We start from the raw sequence: 19,312 nt of genomic DNA, 5'->3' as shown, positions 1-19,312 counted from the left end.
TGGCTCCTGGACTTACGTCCTACAGCCCAGGGACCTAAAGAGAGACTGACTTCTTTTCAATTCCAGTTCTAATTCCCAGGGGAAAGCTCAACTTGGCCGAGCTTGGTCAGATACCTACCCTTACAAAGGTCAACTGTGTTGGGGGAATGAGTCGGGGAAAGGACTGTGATCAGTCCATGTTCTTCCAACATGGTGGGGTTCATGGTCACGATGTGCATGCTGGATAGTCTCAGACGAAGGGAGGAGGGTTGCTGCTAGGATTCTGTATAAAGGGTTGGTTATCTGTTATGCCTTCAGGATCAAAGCAGGCTTTGAAATCCCCACTTCCTCTTTCACGACCCCCCACCCCCGACCTGTCTCTACCTTCCTTCTTATCTAAACTCCCTATAAAGAAAATTAGATATTTCTAATCTAGAGCTTAGAGTAGTGAGGAACTTCAAAACGTGTCTCTGTTTTCAAGTGGGTTAGGGGTTATTTTATTTTGCACCTTATTAAATTCCTATGGAATGTACTCATTTTTATCAGGCAACTTGCAACACTGCTTTTGGGCATTTGGGAGTACGGGGAAGAGAAAGATCTAGTATTCCCCTCTTTCCCTTCATTGCAGCTCTTTTCAGGCTGATTTCATGTCAGAATGTTAATGCTGTCTCCAAATCCTCACTGTTGGCTCCTGAAGTCACAATCTTCAGTGCCCTTTAGTGCTTTTCAGTGCTTTAGGACCTGGGGAAGGTAAGATTTCAGAAATGCGCTCCATTATCTTGATGGCCCAGCTCAAGTCTGGGCTCCTTCGCCAGCCCCTGACACAGCTGAGGTGTCTGCAGCCTGGTGAGGCTACCTTTGAAAGCTGGCATTTTGTTGCGCCGCACTCAAGCTCCAGTGGCAGACTTGAGTTGCAATGGAAAATAGATTCCAAAGCTGCCCCTGGACTGTGAACTTTTCCTGGACACTTTCCATGCTGCCTCTTAGAGAACAGCAGGCATCAACGTATTCACACCAGGAGTCAATTAAAGAAACCCAAATTATTGCAATTCCAATAAACAATGATCTCTCTTCCTTTTCAAATAAACTTGTTAGGATGGCCTGAAAGCCAGGTCTAATTACACGATCAGGTAGCACAAATCTGATTAGAAGCTTTTCGTATGCTTTAATTAATTTTCTCCTGCAATCAGAGCTATTTTTAGTAAATGTGAAACATGCATTTAAACAACTTTAATGTATACTTTTCTAAAACCTACTGGGGTTCTCTTTCATTCTTTCTTCCTCCTTTTTTGATGAAGCACAAACGTTCCTAGGAAACAGTATTCAGAGAGGAAAAGAGTTAGGAGAATACCACATCTTCATACTTTAGCCTGTGATATAAATACATATATCTCAGGTACAAACACATGGATCATATATCATAGGTTGAGGGGGGTCATTTTAGGTGGTTTTGAGTAACTGTTAAATGTTTGATTCACTGGAGGGGAAAAGGGAGGAAATAAAATGGTGAGAATATTAACAGTAGATCATAACTAGGCCTTTCAAACTTGTCTGAAATAGGACTGTCCAAGAGCAATCACTCTGATCAATTATGCTTTTCCTACTCCTCCACTTTTCCCTTGTCTCTCACGCATTAAAGACAATTTCCTCTTCCCAAGGTGCATCTCCGTCCATCCAAAAGTTGTGAGGTCTGCAATCCCAGTGGTTTAAGTGCTGATTTTATAGGCAGTAGAATGTATGTCATACACCTATACTTAGCACGGTGTCTGGTACATAATAGGAAGGAGGAAAGGAAGGATGGAGGGTGTGGGAAAGGAAGGAAGGAAAGAAGATTCTCATACTTTACATAATTAGGATTTAATAATCTCCTTGAAAGATCATCCTTCTAGTTGAAAAGTATGACTGATGAAATCTGATGAAATGTAGTTTGACCAAAGTGCACTGGCTAATGTCATATGTCAGGTACCTTTAGTATATGTGCATGAGAAGTGGGTAATTGTGGGTGAACTCTTTTTTCCTTTGTAGTGGGATTTCTTAAGGGTCTGTGTGAAGATTCTGTGTCATCTTCATGTTGATGAAAATGACTGCCGTCATTTTAGGTTTCTTTTAGTTTGTCATGTCCTTGTCAATTCTGATGATGAAATAAGCTCCCTTAAAATTTTTTTTAAAAACTCATTCTCATAGAACTCAAACAATTGTACGTTTTCTTTTTTTCTTCCTTTTTTGGGAGGACAGAAAATGTTAGTTTAAAACATTTAAATTTGATTGCAATTTACTAATTATAAATTGCTCTTTTCTTTTGAAATTACTCTTTTCTTTTTATTTTATTATTATTATTTTTTAATTTGGGAAATATTGGGGAACAGTGTGTTTTTCCAAGATGTCAAGTCATTGTTTTTCAATCTAGCTTGCGCTCTAACCAACTGAGCCATCTGGCTGCACTCTTTTTGTTATTTTTAATAAGTTCGAAAACCAATGTCCTTGAAACCAATGTGTTTTTCTCCTTTTTCCAAATTGGTCAAAAACAGCAGAAATAAAGGGAGCAAATGCTATGTAATCATTCCTAAGAAGTAATAAAAAATCACAACCAAACATGAAATACGATTTATTTTCCCATTGATAAATTTGAGTAATTCACCTTGAAATTAACACACATAGGAAAGGAAGAATTCCCTAAAGAGTATTGCTTTACTATGTATGCACAAAAAGATTTGGGGCTAAATGTTAGTAAAAAATATACCCTTAATTAAATGTAGTCAAATGATCTATTTGCACTGCTCAAGGGGAGGTGACAGGGTTCACTTATCAGAGTCCCCAACACCAGCCAGCAGGAGACCTCCCACACTCTTTGCCTTAGAGAAAGAACCCAATTTGGCCAAACAGTAGATAAGGAAAAGGGCTCACCACTGGCTAGGTCACTGCTGGCCAGGCTGAAGTTTGATAATGTCTAATAATATCTCATGTTTACATAGGAAATTTTTCCTGGGGGCAAAGTGCTTTACTAGTATTATCTCATTAACCTGTCCTCTGATCTTAAAAGCATCCACATTTTACTGGAGCTTGGGGTGAATAGAAGAGAGAAAGAATAAAATAATTTTAAAAGATTCTTAAGCTCTGGGAAGAACATGAATTTTGGAGGGTACACTAACCAACCCTGAGCATCACTATGTACTGGATATTATGCTGAGCACTAAAAACTAAATATAAGGCAAATCACTGCCTAGGCACTAATGATACTTAATGATCTTGTTTGATTTTGTTGTTGTTGTTGTTGTTGTTGTTAATCTAGTAATATCCCTACTTGGGATTCCTTTCATTGTCCCAGAGCGATGTAGGAGTGCCCCAGGGTGATGATGGAGCTATCTATGCCTTCACTCTGATTTTCTTCTGGATCCACATTGCAACCCACTTTTGCAGGGAGTAAGAGAGCTGGAGTGCATCCAATAAGGGGCTCGATTAGCTTTCAGCAGTAGAAATAGCTACAAATTCTCCCTTTCATCAAAAAATGAAAAGAAAAAAAAAAAGAATGCCTGTGATACATGAGTATGTAGGGTAACTGTAAACTATCAACTACCACAGTATCCTTCTGGGAGCAGGAATGGTGGGAGATGAGGCTGAAGAGCTAGGCAGAGATTATGGAAGGCCTTGTATGTCATGCTTAGGGTTTTAAACAAGGAAGAGACATAGTCATAGTTGCATTTACCATGATTCCTACTGGCACAGGGTGGGGATGATTTGGAGGAGGGACCGAAATGGAGGTAGGGAGACAAGTTTGGGAGCCATTAGAGAAATGTAAGCAAGAGATGGTGGTCATGGGGAGGAACTAGAATCCAAGTTGATTGGACAATTGTAGGAGTTAAGGGAGAGGTCAGAGCCAAGGGTAAATGGCACTTGATGGCAGAGTAAAATATATAGTACCAGCTGTTGGATCTCACACCATTGCCCTTGTCCTGACAGTCCAGGGTGCTTCTTAAACACCAAGAGCCTACAGGGCTGCAGGGGAAGGCAGCAAAGCAAGCTGGTCCTTGACAATGGCAGCGGGAGCATGATTTCCCTTGTAACTGCCCCTTCTCACCGGAGGCAAATCCTATAGACGAACCTGCAATAACTGGCTCTCTGATAGAGAGGTGCCTGCTGCACCTTCTTCTTCCAACAATGCTGATGGGTGGGCTTTTAAATATCCATGTGCCCTTCTCCAGGATGCTTCTGGTAGGGAAAGTGATACCTCAAGCTGGGGGATGACAGAGCTGAAGTTGGCTGTGAGACAGTCTTGTGTCCCTTGACCATTCTTAGCACCAAGCACTCAACACCTGAGCTGAAGTTATTTCCCCAAACTGGAATAACAGTGGTGACTTTGGAGAGAGTCATTAACTCATCTTTTCCAAACAACTCCCAAACTCCTTAGCGACTCTGTCATTATCTCTCAAATCCCTGTCTTCAGGAGGATTTTGGAGACTGGACACAGTGAACATTTGGGGAGCTGGTGCAGTGAGTCATCTGGACTTGGCTGTTGGCCTTCTGGAGTCACTTTGCCCTGTGGGGGACTCTTACTGAGCTCCCCTGCAGCGCCTCTTATGTAAAAACACAATGAGATGAGCTCAATTCAAACTCATTTTGGCTCCACATGTCTATCAGCTTCCCCACTAGTGGCCATGATCCTCCTGTGATACCCTGTTGAGTGAGGTGAAGTCATTAAACATAGATCATGGAAAAGCAGGGTCTAATTCCCTGCTAACAAGTAACACATGACTTGGAATAAATATATTTCACAATACCCAAAAATGTTAATCACAGTTTTAGTGATATTCCAAAGAAACAAAGTTGTTGCTATATAGATATCAACAATTCAGTAGTCAGGGTTGGAAAACAAAGCAGGAAGAGGATGCATGACAGCATGGGAATCAAGGGGTCTTGGGCAAGTTACTTAACCTGTTGGTGTCTCAGCTTTCTCTATCTCTATCTCTAAAATGGGGATAATAGTTTCTATCTCAGAGAGCTGTTGAGAGAATCAAATGAGATAAGATGTGTAGAGTGCTTAGTACACTCTCCGTATATGTCTGGTACATCGAAACCTTCAATTAATGTTACTGTTTATTATAACTGGGATACAGGTAATGAGAGTAATGATGGAAAGTCAACTAATAGTTATCAAAGGAATGATTAAATCAAGGTGTCAGTGGCTCAGAAGCAGGGCTGTGTTCAGAATTTTCTCTTGCTATTTTGCTCTCTCCTTCCTGGGTTTTCCCTTTGATCTTTTTTTTTTTTTTTCCTTTTTAAACACATTCCATCTTCGTGTTTCCTTTTTGTTGGTGCAGAGTGACAGGTAAGAATGATCTCTAGGTTAAAAGAAGTGTCCCTGAGGAAAATGAGGCTAGCTCCGTTCTAACTTTTCTTGAAGGTTGATGCTATGCAAAGGCTAATCCTGGGTTAAATTCTTTCATTAAAAAAAAATCAAATACCCGGGATTCAGAGACACAATACTGTTTTCTCCTGCACACACAGTTACTGTCTTGGAGGTGTGACCTGTTGAGTATTTCTATTCATAAGCAGTGTTCAAATTTTCTGACTAGTAGAAACTTGAGTTTTATAATTTAAAAATAAGAAAAGGTAATTTGGGTAACATTATGATTGGACAGCAGAGATTACATTTAGATTTTTTTCAGTAGCCACTTCAGCTGCTCAGAGAGGTTTGAACAATCCTGAGAGAAAAGCACAGAGCAGTTTTAAATATATGAGAGGTGGTATGCACTGAAAGGGGACAGTTATCTGAAGTAAACATTTTGTACAACTTGTAGACGGAAAACCACTTGGTGAATGGAGGAATTGTACGTTGCCTTCCTCTCATAAGAGATGAACTAACTGAATTTCCTTGCTGTTTCACTTGACTCTTACACTGAAATAGATTCCCACCTTAAATGATATAGGAATCCACTTTTGTAGCAGGAGCTCCCCTAAATGGACCCTGAATGGAGAAATTGAAAGCTTAATTTTTAGCCTTCTTTTCGTCAGCCAATTGTGCTAACAGTAAAATAAAACTTCTTTATGACTTGAGAGGATGGGTTGGTTTGAAATATTTGTTCTCATCTTCTGACTTTATCAAGCCATTTGGCTTTCGAAGAATGCTGCAAGAAGCACTGGCAGAGGCATGCGATGCTGGAAGCTGGAAGTCCTGGTGGCAAATTAATATGGCGTTGGCTTTTTCCTAAAAAAGAAAAAGTGTGCTATTTAAATGCTAGTAAGTACAAATGGTGATGAAAATGGAACAAATTGTTAGAATGAATTCTGTCCTGCTAAAAATGAAATAGTCTCCTTTTAGGCTGGTACATGTCTTTGTGCAAGGGTATCAAATGACATCCATTTGACAACTATGTCAACCCTCATGTACTGAAACCCAGAAATTAACAATGAGAAATGCACCTAAAACTACAATATTTCAATGTTGATCATGAAAAATAGAGCAAGAGACAAAGGGAGAGACCAAGAAAGGCAAAGTACAGGTAAGATATAGTCTTTTAATAACAGATTAAATTGAAATAATCTTACCTTACCACTTAGATTTTCCCTCCTTAAGTCCACCTCCCTTTAGATAATCAAATCCAGGTTGATTATCTCACAAGACCGCTTTTATTTAAAATAAGTCGGTACACACAACACAAGCACACACACAGACACCACCACCACCAATCTTTCATTTCTTTTATGCATGACTTGACTTTCTGTGACAATCTATAATTTCTAAGCAACCTAAAGCTCATGTAGGCCCATAAACTAAAGAATAGACTCTAGATGCCCATCATATCTAACAGCTTTAATTAGTAGATTAGCCGAGAGTTGTACTGGGTACACCTTTGGCGTTTCTTATTTAGCAATTTCTGCTATGAAATCCCTTGGGAATGGACCCTTCTCCCTGTTGGAAATCCAGTTATCTTGCTGGCAGTGTTGTAACTGCAGAAATGTGGCAGGGGAGGTGCAGTGGGCTCGGTGCAAGTGGCCGTTTCACCCTGACTTTCAGCCTCAGGAGAGAGGCAATGTCCCAGTCTCTCAGCCAATGCATTGGGTTTGTTGTTGTTTCTGTTGTTGCAACTCATGAAATTATCTCATGTGTGATTTTTTTAGTTAAACAAACAACAACATAAAGCCCATTGCTGTCAGAATTCACATTTCCTGGAGGCAGGGATGGAAGAGAAGAGTAATTTAACAAGTTCTCTGGAATTGTTTTCAATCTTTCCCCCAAATCATTTCCTGTTTGTTAAAGAGCACTCTAATGGTAAGGAGACACAAAATAGCCCCCATTCTACCGTATTTCCCTGAAAATAAAACTAGGTTTTGTATTAATTTTTGCTCCAAAAGACACATTAGGGCTTAGGTTCAGGGGATGTCATCCTGAAAAATCATGCTAGGGCTTATTTTCCGGTTAGGTCTTATTTTTGGGGAAACATGGTACGTCTTTCAAGGCCCAGGTAAATTCTCTGTGCCTCAGTTGCTTCTTCTGGAAACTGCAGGCAACAAAAGGGGATTTAGGCTAGGATGCTTGCATAAGCTTTCTCTTGAGTTCATGTCCAACTCTAATGCTCAGTATGATTCTGGAATTCCATATTGAGAGCCTATAAGATAAGAATAATTTCCACCTCATAATGTTGTTATATGGATTAAATGAGTTAATGTAAGTGCCTAACACAAAGCTTGCTCACAGTAAATAAGCTCTTATTGAACGATAGCTATCATATTACATTTCATTATGATAATGCTGATATGATATATATGATAATAATACTATGGAGGTTCTTATGATTCCCCCAATAAGTCTTTGGGAAGAGGGTTTCCACAGTGCTAGGGTTTGTTTTCCTCATGCTCTTGTTCACTGTCTCCTGCTCAGCAAGGAGCATGAGCTTTCCCACTAGGCCCCTGTCCCAACCTTTAGGCTGGAATGGGCAGGGAAGGAAGCCATAGCAATGGAGGAAGATGCTGGAGGGAGTCTGAAACCAGTCCTCTGAGGGGCTCCGGGTGTTGTCTGGGAAGCACTTCCACGGCCTCGTTCTTGCTGTCAGGCCCCGGTGTAAAAACTCATGCAAGAACAGGGAGCATCCAGTCCTCAGAATTTAAACAGCATTCATGGACTTTCTGCTTCTTACTGAAAGAATAAAAATACCTCCTGGGGACTAGCACTGAGAATGCCCTCCTCAATTCCATTCTATTCTGATGTAAATTCTTTTCCTTGATTATTCTCACTTCCATCCTGGACTAAATTTAAAAATAATAATAATAGAGAATGGAAGGCATTAAGACCTCAGTAAATATTTGTAGCATGGTAATTAGGGGCACAGGCTGTTGTTGCTCTCAGCTCACCTTTCAGAGCCTGCATTCCCTCACGTGTAAAATGGGGAATAATAATACCTACTTCATAGGGTTGTTGTGAAGAATAAATGAGACAATTATATATTATTAATAATAATAATGATGACGTTTATCAATCACTTATTAGATGCCAAGTACTGTGGTTAGGGCTTTCTGTGGATTCTCTTAACTACTATGCCATACTATACCCAGGGCTTAGCATATACTCGTAGTCAATGCTCAAGAAATGTTGGGGGCTGGCCCGGTGGCTCAGGCGGTTAGAGCTCCGTGCTCCTAACTCCGAAGGCTGACGATTCGATTCCCACATGGGCTAGTGGGCTCTCAACCACAAGGTTGCCAGTTCAACTCCTCGAGTCCCGCAAGGGATGGTGGGCAGCGCCCCCTGCAACTAAAATTGAACACGGCACCTTGAGCTGAGCTGCCGCTGAGCTCCCCGGATGGCTCAGTTGGTTGGAGCGCATCCTCGCAACCACAAGGTTGCCGGTTCAAATCCTCGAGTCCCGCAAGGGATGGTGGGCTGTGCTCCCTGCAACTAGCAACGGCAACTGGACCTGGAGCTGAGCTGTGCCCTCCACAACTAAGATTGAAAGAACAACAACTTGAAGCTGAACAGCACCCTCCACTACTGAGATTGAAAGGACAACAACTTGACTTGGAAAAAAAAAAAAAAAGCCTGGAAGTACACAGTGTTCCCCAATAAAGTCCTGTTCCCCTTCCCCAATAAAATCTTAAAAAAAAAAGAAATGTTAGCAATTATGAAGATAACGATCATTATCAACAGAATACAAAAAGCCATTCTTTACTGCCGTTTGCAACATGTTTGTACAATCATGCTCTCTTTCACAAAGCTGGTCCAAATCACCCATCTCTACCTTGTCCTTCTTTGTTCCCTCTCCTTCCAGCCATACCAAATCTTCAAAGCACACTGTTTTGGGGGAAAAAGATAGGCAGACTCAGAGTCTTTGGAAGACTGCATGGCCCTTTCATTGTGGCCTCGCCTGTGATTACTTATGACACCAAACAAGCTTTTAGCTTCACTGGTTTCCCATCTTCAGAATATGATCAAGCTATTGCTACCCATTTGTTGTTAGTACTTTAGGACCATGAGGAGAAAGATACAGGCATCCCTCAGAGATAATGTGAGTTCAGTTCCAGGCCATTGCGATAAGGCAAATATCATAATTATGTGAGTCACATGAATTTTTTGGTTTCCCAGTACATGAGTTATTTTTACACCATATTGTAGCCTATTTAGTGTACAATAGCATTATCTCTCAAAACAACAATGTACATACCTTAATTTAAAAATACTTTATTGCTAAAAGATACTAACCATCATCTGAGCCTTTAGCAAGTCATAATCTTTTTGCTGGTGGAGGGTGTCACCTTCAATTTGTAAAAATGCAGTATCTTCGAAGCTCCACTGTAAAACGTGGTATGCCTGTCATTTGTAAACACAAAGGATGGTGTTTTTGGTCCACCCGAGAGATCGATGTGGGAAATAAGTGAGGTGAGGAATATGTGCTTGGCTCTGGCTAAGACTCAGGATAACATGTTCCAGAAACCAGAGTGCTACGCTTGGAGCCTAGCACAGCACCTGGCACGTCCTAGGGCCTCAAGAAACAATTTGTTGGCACTGAAGTTAATTCATGATTTTAGTTCAATAACTTGTTCTCAATGTCTGCTGCAACTCAGGGACAAGCTGCCACCAATCTCTCTCCAGCTACCCCAGACCTGGAAACTGGAACTAAATGCGACATGCCATTTGTTTCCCTTTTGAAATTATAATATATATAACTGGTGCTAGGTTATGCCACAGAAGCTTTCATTGTGGTACTATATTTCTTATTCCCTGTCCTGCCCAAGATACTTTCCTCTTTGATTGAATGGTCCTCTAGACTCTTCAAGGCCAAGCTGAAGTTTGGGGATCAAATTTTTTAAGGGTGAGTAGTATTAGGTTGTTGTCTTATGTAGATCGTTTCAGCAGCTTGCTCTCCTTCATGGACTAGATGGAACTTTATTGCCTCAGTCTCCCCCACCACCACCACCACCACCACACACACACACACACACACACAATTTCTGCCTCCCAAATGCCCCTTTGTGCTCCTAAATATGCCCATCTCTCAGAGACTACTTCTTAAACTCTAGGGTGAATCTGATGCCGGGGCCAAACCACATAGATTTGCAGGTGTGAAGCATTAAAGAAAGCTAAATAGCAAAAGAGGTGGACTCGACCTTCCTAAAAGGTCCTTGCAAAGTGAAGTACATAGTACCCCAGCTAAAGCACATTTGAATCCCTCACAATAGTTTCAATTTTATTTTTTCAGTTTGAAGTTTTCCAAAAGAAGCTTTAGAGACAATGACCTTCATCTTTAAAACAGGAATTATTCCACTTTACAGGGTTATTATAATAATTGTAAAGATAAAGTCAAATAATGAATGTGAAAGTAGCTTTTAAAAACAGTAAATGCCACCAAATGTAAAGTAATATTATTCTAAATAGCATTTGGGCTCTATTATGACACTTGTCAAATTCTGTTTAGAAATATAATTCGTTGCTTATGTTTCCTGGGTGATGCACTCCACACCCTGAACTATATGGGAAGTTTTTCAGGTGGACTGTGTCTTTCTTACTTTTATTTGTAATCCCTCCAGTCTCTGTCATAACATCTTATATGTAGTGACTGCTTAATCAGTACTTTTTTTTTTTTTTTAAACCAGTACTTCTTGAACTGGATCACTTATAATAAACTACTATTGTCTTGGTCAAACTTTCTTTTTTGCTACCACTGTGGTACTAATTGAGAAAATTCCAAGAGATTTAATTTTTTTTTCCAACCAAAGATAGTAAGAGGCACGATGTGTGTTTACCAAAGACCTGAAATTTTAATGGTACCCTTTTAACTAGTTCACTTTTGTATGAAATGTGAGGAACAAAGATTTAGATGTAAGAAATGTCACAAACTGAAAAGTAAGCGTTGAAGAACACAGTTTTATGAAATCAATTTAATGCCACTGAGGGTGAAATAAAAGAAAAATAGAACAGATCTATGAATTGTTTAAGTCTACTTTGGAGTGCGTTTGGTCTCTTCTAGGATTTCCTGGAGCCCTGTAGACTGTTATTCACCATCCACATATGCATATATAAAAATATACCATCTATAAATAGTCACCTGCCTTTTCAGTGAAATTAAAGATGGGAGAGTTGGAAGAGAATTTCCCAGTATAATTACAGGGTTCAAACCTACAGCTGTTACACTCATATATTTCTACGTATATTAGAGAATTTCTAATATCACTGTTTTCTATCAAGCACATTAAAAAAATTCTACTTCTTCTCTAATTGTAAGATGTTATCAACAGGACATTTATTTCTTGCCAAGATTTCTCACATACCTACTTTAAAAGATTAGGTGTTGCATGCAGTTATTGAGTAGACTAATTTTGTTTCATAAACTGCAGAAAATTTTCACAAAGTGTTTCTGCTCCTTATCTTGGGATTAACGCCAAACTCCTGCCAATGTTTTTCTTAACCTTTACCCGTGCCCTTTCACAAACACTCTCCCTGACAGTTTCTGCTTAGATGTGCCTCCTTAAAAATCCCTGAGTTTCCAAAATTCTTAGGTGGGAATCAACTGCATAAGGACACACCACAATGTGAAAGGAATTAAACTGAGCACTTTCATCTTGCTTACAAAAAGCAGGTAGTAATTTATTCATACACACTCTTTGTTCCCTCACTAAAGACCAACGTTCTTCCATCTTTGAGAGCCCTGAAGGACCAAGCAGCGCTGAACAGAGGAAAGGGACATTTATCGGAGCAGTCACGCAGCTTTCCCCACAGAAGGGTCTAAGTGCCTTTAGCAGTTAAATTGTGAGCAAAAAACCCTGTTGGGAGCCTTCCACCTACTCTAAAAGCAAACATTCTTAATAGGCGGTATTAGTGTGGTGTTAAAAGAGGCGTGCTTTAACCTAAAAGGTGTCACTTTATGAGCAAAAACTGGGTAATCCTTAAGAGACTTTAAGTCGCTATTTTTTCTTTCCTTGATGCCCAAATCTTCACAGATTAAGATGACCTCACACTCGTTGTGATGTTCAAAACCCAGGAGGATCTTAAAGCAGCTTTGCACAGAGCACACTGGTGCGACTTCCTCCTGGTGAGGACTGTCTCTCACTGGTTTTCATTCTGTGTTTGTAAAACACACCAGCCATGTGTGTGAGCCTGTTAATTAAAACAAAAACAGAACTGTTTCTGTTGAGCTTTAGAAGTATAGAAACTTAGAGCCAAAGAAGGAAAGGAAAACAGCAGCATCCACTCTGCTGCTGGGTGTCAAGGCCGCTGGAGAATGAGGCAACTACAATGTGAAAAGACAGGAAACAGGCACCTGAATTAAAGAAGAGAGGGAAGTGGCAAAAAAGGAAAAAGAAAACTAGTGAGTCTTGGAATTGGGCGTCTTTAGAATGCATTTATCATTTCCCTGAGGGACTGTTTAATATCGAAGTGCCTGGATAGTGGATAGTGAAGGCTTCTCAGTCTAATCTGATTCCAAAGTTAGCCTCTTCTACAAGAGGAAAGAATAGCTTCAGTGGCTTCTGAGGCCACCCTGGGGTCAGTCATGGCGTCTATTACTGCCACAGCTGCTGAGTCACTGCCACCTTCACTGCCACTTGACCTCTGGTTCAGTTGACCTAGAAGGTAGAGTAAATCTTATAGCTGAGAAGCCTCCATAGGCAAAGCCCCTGCTATTATCTGGAATCATCTATTGACTTTCCTAGGTATAAATGACCTGAACCCAAGGACTTAGGTATTAACAATTTAGATTAGGTTCATTAGCATACAAAATCACCAGTCAGTTAAACAAACAACAACAAAAAAAACGAACTCACTGAATGACAACAAAAAAAGCAGAAAACAGAAAAGCAGAACAAAAATATCTTCTAGTCGTCTTTCAAATATGGACTTCATCTCTGAAGGGTAGTAAGAACATAGATCAGATAGCACCTCTCTAAAAGAGATGCTTATTCTGTACCTTCAGTAAGTTATCCAAAGCAGGATGTGAAAAGGTGTAAGGGAGTGTGTGGTAGGTGGTGTGGAGGGAGGCAGGAAGCAGCAACAACAGAAAAAAAATTAAGGGACAGTTAAGGCATTCATTACACTGTTTCAAAGCGCAAGGAAAAAAGACCTCAATAATATATGACCTCTTCGTCTATGAGGGACCCATCCAAAGGTATCCCTCTGTACCTCTTTCCATAACACAAAGTTCAGATCTTTGGCTTTAATATATATATATATATATATATATATATATATATATATATATATATATATATATATATACACACACACACACACACACACATATATATTATATTACATATATATTATATTACATATATATTATATTATATTACTATATATTATATATATGCACTGAAAACTAAATAAACGTTCACTTTGTATTTAAAAAAATTTATTTGTGATCTGTACATGTGATAAAGTGGGGCTTCCTTGTAGACTTTTAAAGGCAAAACAAAACAAAAATCCAAAGTAAAAATGTATAAATACAATATATATTTTCTTACAAAAATGGGAGATTTACAAAATATACATACTGCACTTGTCTCTATTTTACAAATTTCACATGCAAGAGATACAACACAAAAGATGCCAAAAAAACTGTGTGGTGGGAGTTCTTAAAATTTGACAAATGAGACAGTTTTGGAGGTTTAAGAAACACAAGGTCAGTGTTAACCTTAATATAAAAAGCAGCTCCACTCAACTGAACATTACATACATAAAGTAACTTGTACTCCTGACAGTACCCTCTATAATTTAAAAACTGTTTAAAACAGCATTTAAAAACTGTTTTGAGAAATAGGACAGTGGTGCAAGTTTGGAGGGTGGTGTCAAAGGTGGAGTAAAGGTTAGCTCCCATGATTCTCTGCTCAGCTTTAGACTATTATGCAAAAGAATCAGAGTTCTATTTTAGAAAAAAAAAAGTACATGATTTAAGATTAATAAATTTAAGTCATCCAGCACATTTCAAAGAACTCCAAAATTACTTTGAAGTTTACCTCCTTTTAATGACTTTCCTTACAAGGAAGGGGGGGGCTATGGTTTTAACTGTCCTCTTTATTCACTATCATTTCTACAGGCCCCCCCCTTGACACAATGACAGGGTCAGCATATACATGATGTTTTATAAATGGATTTGTGGAACTAAGAAAGCAGGACAAAATGGTTCTTTAACTTTCCTGTATTATGGAAGCTGAAGGCATTATGCTCTTCCTTTTATTTTGAAGGATTCAAATTGGAGGAAAAAAATAGAAAGAAAACCTAAACGCAGGTTTACAGGAAGGAAAAAAAATGAAGGGAGAGATTTCTGTGAACATCTTAACAGAGCCCATTGGATCATGTGTTCTGAATTGAATTTATGTAGAACAAACACAACAAAACCCCTTGCATTTCCTTTAGCCAAGTCAGAATCGCTGACCAACCCAGGGTATGGGAAGCCCACTGCCTTTCACTTTTCCTTAAAAAGGAATGTTTACCTCAACCAACTATCCAAAGGGAAACCTTAGATTTGTGCTACTTTGCCTATAGAAGTTGCTGCCTTCACAGTTATGCCTTTCCACAGAGAGACACTTTTGTTTCCTCTTTTGTCTCTTATAACAAAGACAAGGGGAAAAATGCATTCCTGTTTTGAAAAGCAACAAGTCATCACTTCTTTCCAGGGTATTAAACCGAATAAAACACCCTTCTTTCTTTCTCATGCTTTGTCCAGAAAATGAAAAAAGTAGCAGAAATACCTACTACTCAACTCCTTTGCATCATCTCCAAACGCTATCTTCATTTCTTTTGCACCCTCACTTTTAGGATTCTAGGAGGCAGGCCTCCCAGGTCTTCCAAATGCTTATTTTACAAGACTTGAAAGGAGTAGGGGAAGAAAAACCGGCGGGAGGGGGTTAGGGAGGAGAGAGTGTAATGTCTGACCCTGGAAATTAACCCATCTGGGCTCCAGTTTGGCCCCAGTGAAAAGAGATTATGGTTTGACCACCGCTTGACAAGGACACCGCAGGGAGTCCTCCCTTTTTCCAACAAAGCGGCCGCCGCAGACAGAGCTGTACCTTTCACCCGAGCCTCACAGGAGTGAGGACAGTCCACTTGTCTTGCAGCAGGGGAATCGCTCCCAGTCCCACCCAGTTCAGCCGGAGCCAGGAAGAACTCACAGAAATCTCTGCTGGTCTCAGTCTTCTCCATGAGCCCAGGTCGGTCGGTACCGTACAAGATTAACATCATTGCTATCATCACCATTATTATTCTGCAAGTCTTTGCCAAGTCTTTTCATCCAAACCGTCTTTCCACCCAGGCCTCCTTTCCAAACCAACCCCTCGTCCCACATCTACATATATGTTTTCACTTCCAGGTCACTTCTCATTGGAGGGGGAGGAGGTTACAGAAACAAGCCTCCCCACTCAAAAGTTCTTTCCCTACCTTGCCTTTCTCCCTACTAGGAGGGGGGGGGGGAGAGTGAGAGAGGGCCGGGGCTCATACCGCAGTCTCCCCCTTACTGCTGTGGCTGAGTCTGTGGTAGAAGCGGCGCCACGACTGCAGGGTCTTGCCGGACCAGATCCAGAAGCCAGTGGTGATGCCCACGATCATGGTCATCAGGTACTTGATCATGAAGACGGTGAAGTCGGGACTCATGGGCGGGAAGTGGCCGGGCGGGCAGGGTACCGCGTAGCTCTTGCAAGTCTGTAGAAGCCAGGTGCGCTCCCAGTGTTCGCGGAAGGCCTGCTCGTAGAAGTAACAGGCCAGGACGATGGTGGCCGGCACCGTGTAGAGCACGCTGAAGACGCCGATGCGAACCATGAGCTTCTCCAGTTTCTCGGTCTTGGTGCCGTCGTGCTTCATGATGGTGCGGATGCGGAAGAGCGACACGAAGCCAGCCAGCAGGAAGGACGTGCCGATGAAGAGGTAGACGAATAGGGGCGCCAGCACAAAGCCCCGCAGCGCGTCCACGCTGGACAGGCCCACGTAGCACACCCCGCTGAGCAGGTCCCCGTCCACCTGGCCCATGGCCAGAATGGTGATGGTCTTCACCGCGGGCACCGCCCACGCAGCCAGGTGGAAGTACTGAGAGTTGGCCTCAATGGCCTCGTGGCCCCACTTCATGCCAGCCGCCAAGAACCAAGTGAGCGACAGGATGACCCACCAGATGGAACTGGCCATGCCGAAGAAGTAGAGCACCATGAAGAGGATGGTGCAGCCCTCCTTCTTGGTACCCTGCGCCACCGTGCGGTAGCCGTCCTCTGAGAAGCGCTCCACGCACACTGCACGGTCCTCCAGCAGGAAGCCGGCCACGTGCGCCACGGCCACCATGAAGTAGCAGCCCGACAAGAAGATGATGGGCCGCTCGGGGTAGCTGAAGCGCCGCATGTCCACTAGGTAGGTGAGAACCGTGAAGAGGGTGGAGGCGCAGCATAGCACTGACCACACACCCACCCAGAGGCGGGCGAAACGCCTCTCCTCCTCCTTAAAGTACATGAGGCCGTTGGCGCGGCCCGGCTCGCACGGGGCACCGCAGTCGCGCTCGCCCAGGAAGCGGTAGCCCAGGTAGGGAGGCACCTTGAGCTGGCGGGGGCACGAGAAGGGAAAGGAGGAACGGCCCCTGCCGTCAGCAGCCCCCGGGGTGAAAGGCAGGTCGGGCTTGTAGAGTGCGGTGGGGTAGGCGGTAGGGCCGCCGCCCGGGCCCCCAGATCCGTCCGACGTGTTCTGGCCCACGCATATCTCGCCGGCGCCGTGCACCGGGAAGTTCTCGCAACGCAGCCGCTCCGGCCACTGGAAGCCGAATTTGTTCATAAGCGCTTCGCAGCCCTGGCGGGCACGCTCGCAGAGAGAGCGGCACGGAGGGATGGCCTTATCCAACACAGTGCACACGGGTGCGTACATGGAGCACAGGAAAAAGCGCAGCTCGGGAGAACATTGCACCTTCACCAGTGGGTAGAACTGGTGCACCTCGAGGCCCGCGTCCTCTTGGTTGGTGTGGCCCAGCAGGTTGGGCAGGATGGTCTGGTTGTAGGCGATGTCCGTGCACAGCGGGATGGAGATGAGCTGGCAGAAGCCGTGGTCTGGCACCGAGATGCCCTTCTCGCCGTGGTACGGTTGCGCCCGGGCGCCCGCGGGCAGCGCGCCCAGCAGCACAAGCACTACGGTGCATAGGCCCACCGGTGAGCGCGACGCGGCCGCGCCAGGGCCCCGCATCGCCGGCCGCGGGTGCAGCAGCGCTCTCAGCCGTAGGAGCGCGACGAGGCAGCCCGGAGAGGCTTGGATCCCGGGAGGCGCCACCGCGCCCGGCGCATTAGAGTCCTCCCGGCGCCGGGGCCGGGCCGTGGGCGGCGCGGAGCCGAGGGCTCTGCAACTGGGGTGCCCGCGCCGCGGGGGCGCCGCAGCCGCCTCCGCCCAGCAGTCGCGCGGCAGCCGGGGGCCCAAATTCGTCTGCTTGGGCCGGGGGCGCCGCCTTCTCCTCCTGCCGCGACGTAACGGTGCGGCTTTTTTTTTGCAGCGGGGAGCAACAAGCGTCTCCGGTTACCCTTCGAAGTTTGCCCAAGTCTCTCGACTTACAGCGCACAGTAACGCGCGCGCCCCCCACACCAAGTCCAGGCCCCGGCAGGCGAGAGCCGGGCGCCGCCGCCTGCTAGTCGAGGCCGCCGCCTCGGTGGTGCTGCTCCGCCTCCTCGCCTCGAGGCTCTGCTCGCCGCCGCCTCCTTCACTCCCGGCTCCTTCTTCAGCTCCAAAAGCTCGGCCCCAAGTTTCAGCCAAACGGCTGATTCTCGCTCAGAGTCCAATGGGCGCCTTGAAGCCAAGAGCTCAGCGAGTTCTTTTTTGGAAATCCAGTTACACTGTGTCCGAAGCTGTGAGGCCCCGGTGCAAGCGGCCTGGGCCTGGCCTCTACAGCTCCGCACAGCCCTGGCCGGTGAGTCTAGGCGCCCACCGCCGCCGACGCCCGCCGGGAGGGAGTGCAGAGTAACGCCTCGCAACTCACCAGAAGAAGCGTCGAGCTTGCAGTGTTCCGGGCTGCCCCGCCCCCTCTGCTCCCCCCATTCACAAACCACTCTGGGGGCGGGATCTCGAGTTGTAGGTGGCCCAATGGTATCCTTTGTTTTCTGTGTGACCGCCTTCGGATTGGGTAGAAGTCGGAAGGGGCGGGCGAGGGAACCTGAGAGGCGGTGTCTGTAGCGCTCTGGGCGGATTCCTGAGGGGAGGGGCAGGGGGCTGGGAGAGAAAAGTTAAGAAAAACTTTTACCCTTTATTCGCTCGGGAGTGGGGTGGGTGGGGGTGGGTGTGGGGTACACGCACCAGAAAGGGAGTTTGCTTGAAAGATTTGTTCCTCTTCCGGGTATACTAAAATACACATTCCTGAGCAGAAGGGCGCATCGGGATAGACTTTTGCAGGGAGAAGCTGAGAATAGCGCAGCGCCAGAGCTGAGAGAGACGTGACCCGGAGTCACGTTAGCCCTGCTTGGGCTGAAAATGCTGGCTTTCGCCGGGGTTTTTTAGGTATTCGGATCTTAAATGTGGGGTTCGGTATGGGCGAAAAAGGGAGTGCGCCTCGCGGATCGCTTTTCTTTTCCCAGACCCAAACAGACCACGTGAGGCCACAGTCCCCTCTCACCTCCACTCCTGGTTGTAAAAAGGAGGAGGGGCCGCGTCCGAGGAGAAATCGGAGTCCTGCGGAGGGGGCCGACTTAAGGCGGGAGGAAGAGCAAACCCCTCCTAGGGGAGAGGGCCCGGGAGCTGCGTGCGCGGGGCACCCCGGCCCCAGGCCACCCCTCCGGCGCGCACGGCCCAGAGTATCGTAGGGATCTGGTGTAGCTTTAGTGAGGTTATAAGAAAACTAAGTGTTGGCGGAGGTGGGTGGGTGGGTAGGTGGGTGGGGGTTGGTTATAAAAGTAACCTGAGATCGAGTGCCCA

General features: G+C 44.3%; 1 protein-coding gene across 1 annotated transcript; it reads right to left on the bottom strand.

The window, feature by feature from the left end:
• Nucleotides 1-13,791: 13,791 nt before the first annotated feature.
• Nucleotides 13,792-17,602, bottom strand: FZD7 (frizzled class receptor 7). Its single transcript, XM_019726821.3, has one exon. The coding sequence runs from the start codon at nucleotides 17,600-17,602 to the stop codon at nucleotides 15,887-15,889; it is 1,716 nt and encodes a 571-aa protein (XP_019582380.1). The 3' UTR covers nucleotides 13,792-15,886.
• Between the last annotated feature and the right edge of the window lie 1,710 nt (nucleotides 17,603-19,312).

This window comes from Rhinolophus sinicus, chromosome 17 (genome assembly GCF_057876585.1).
Source record: "Rhinolophus sinicus isolate RSI-liver-muscle chromosome 17, RSI-T2T, whole genome shotgun sequence".
Lineage (NCBI taxonomy): Eukaryota > Metazoa > Chordata > Mammalia > Chiroptera > Rhinolophidae > Rhinolophus > Rhinolophus sinicus.
This window is presented reverse-complemented; position numbering and strand designations above follow the sequence as displayed.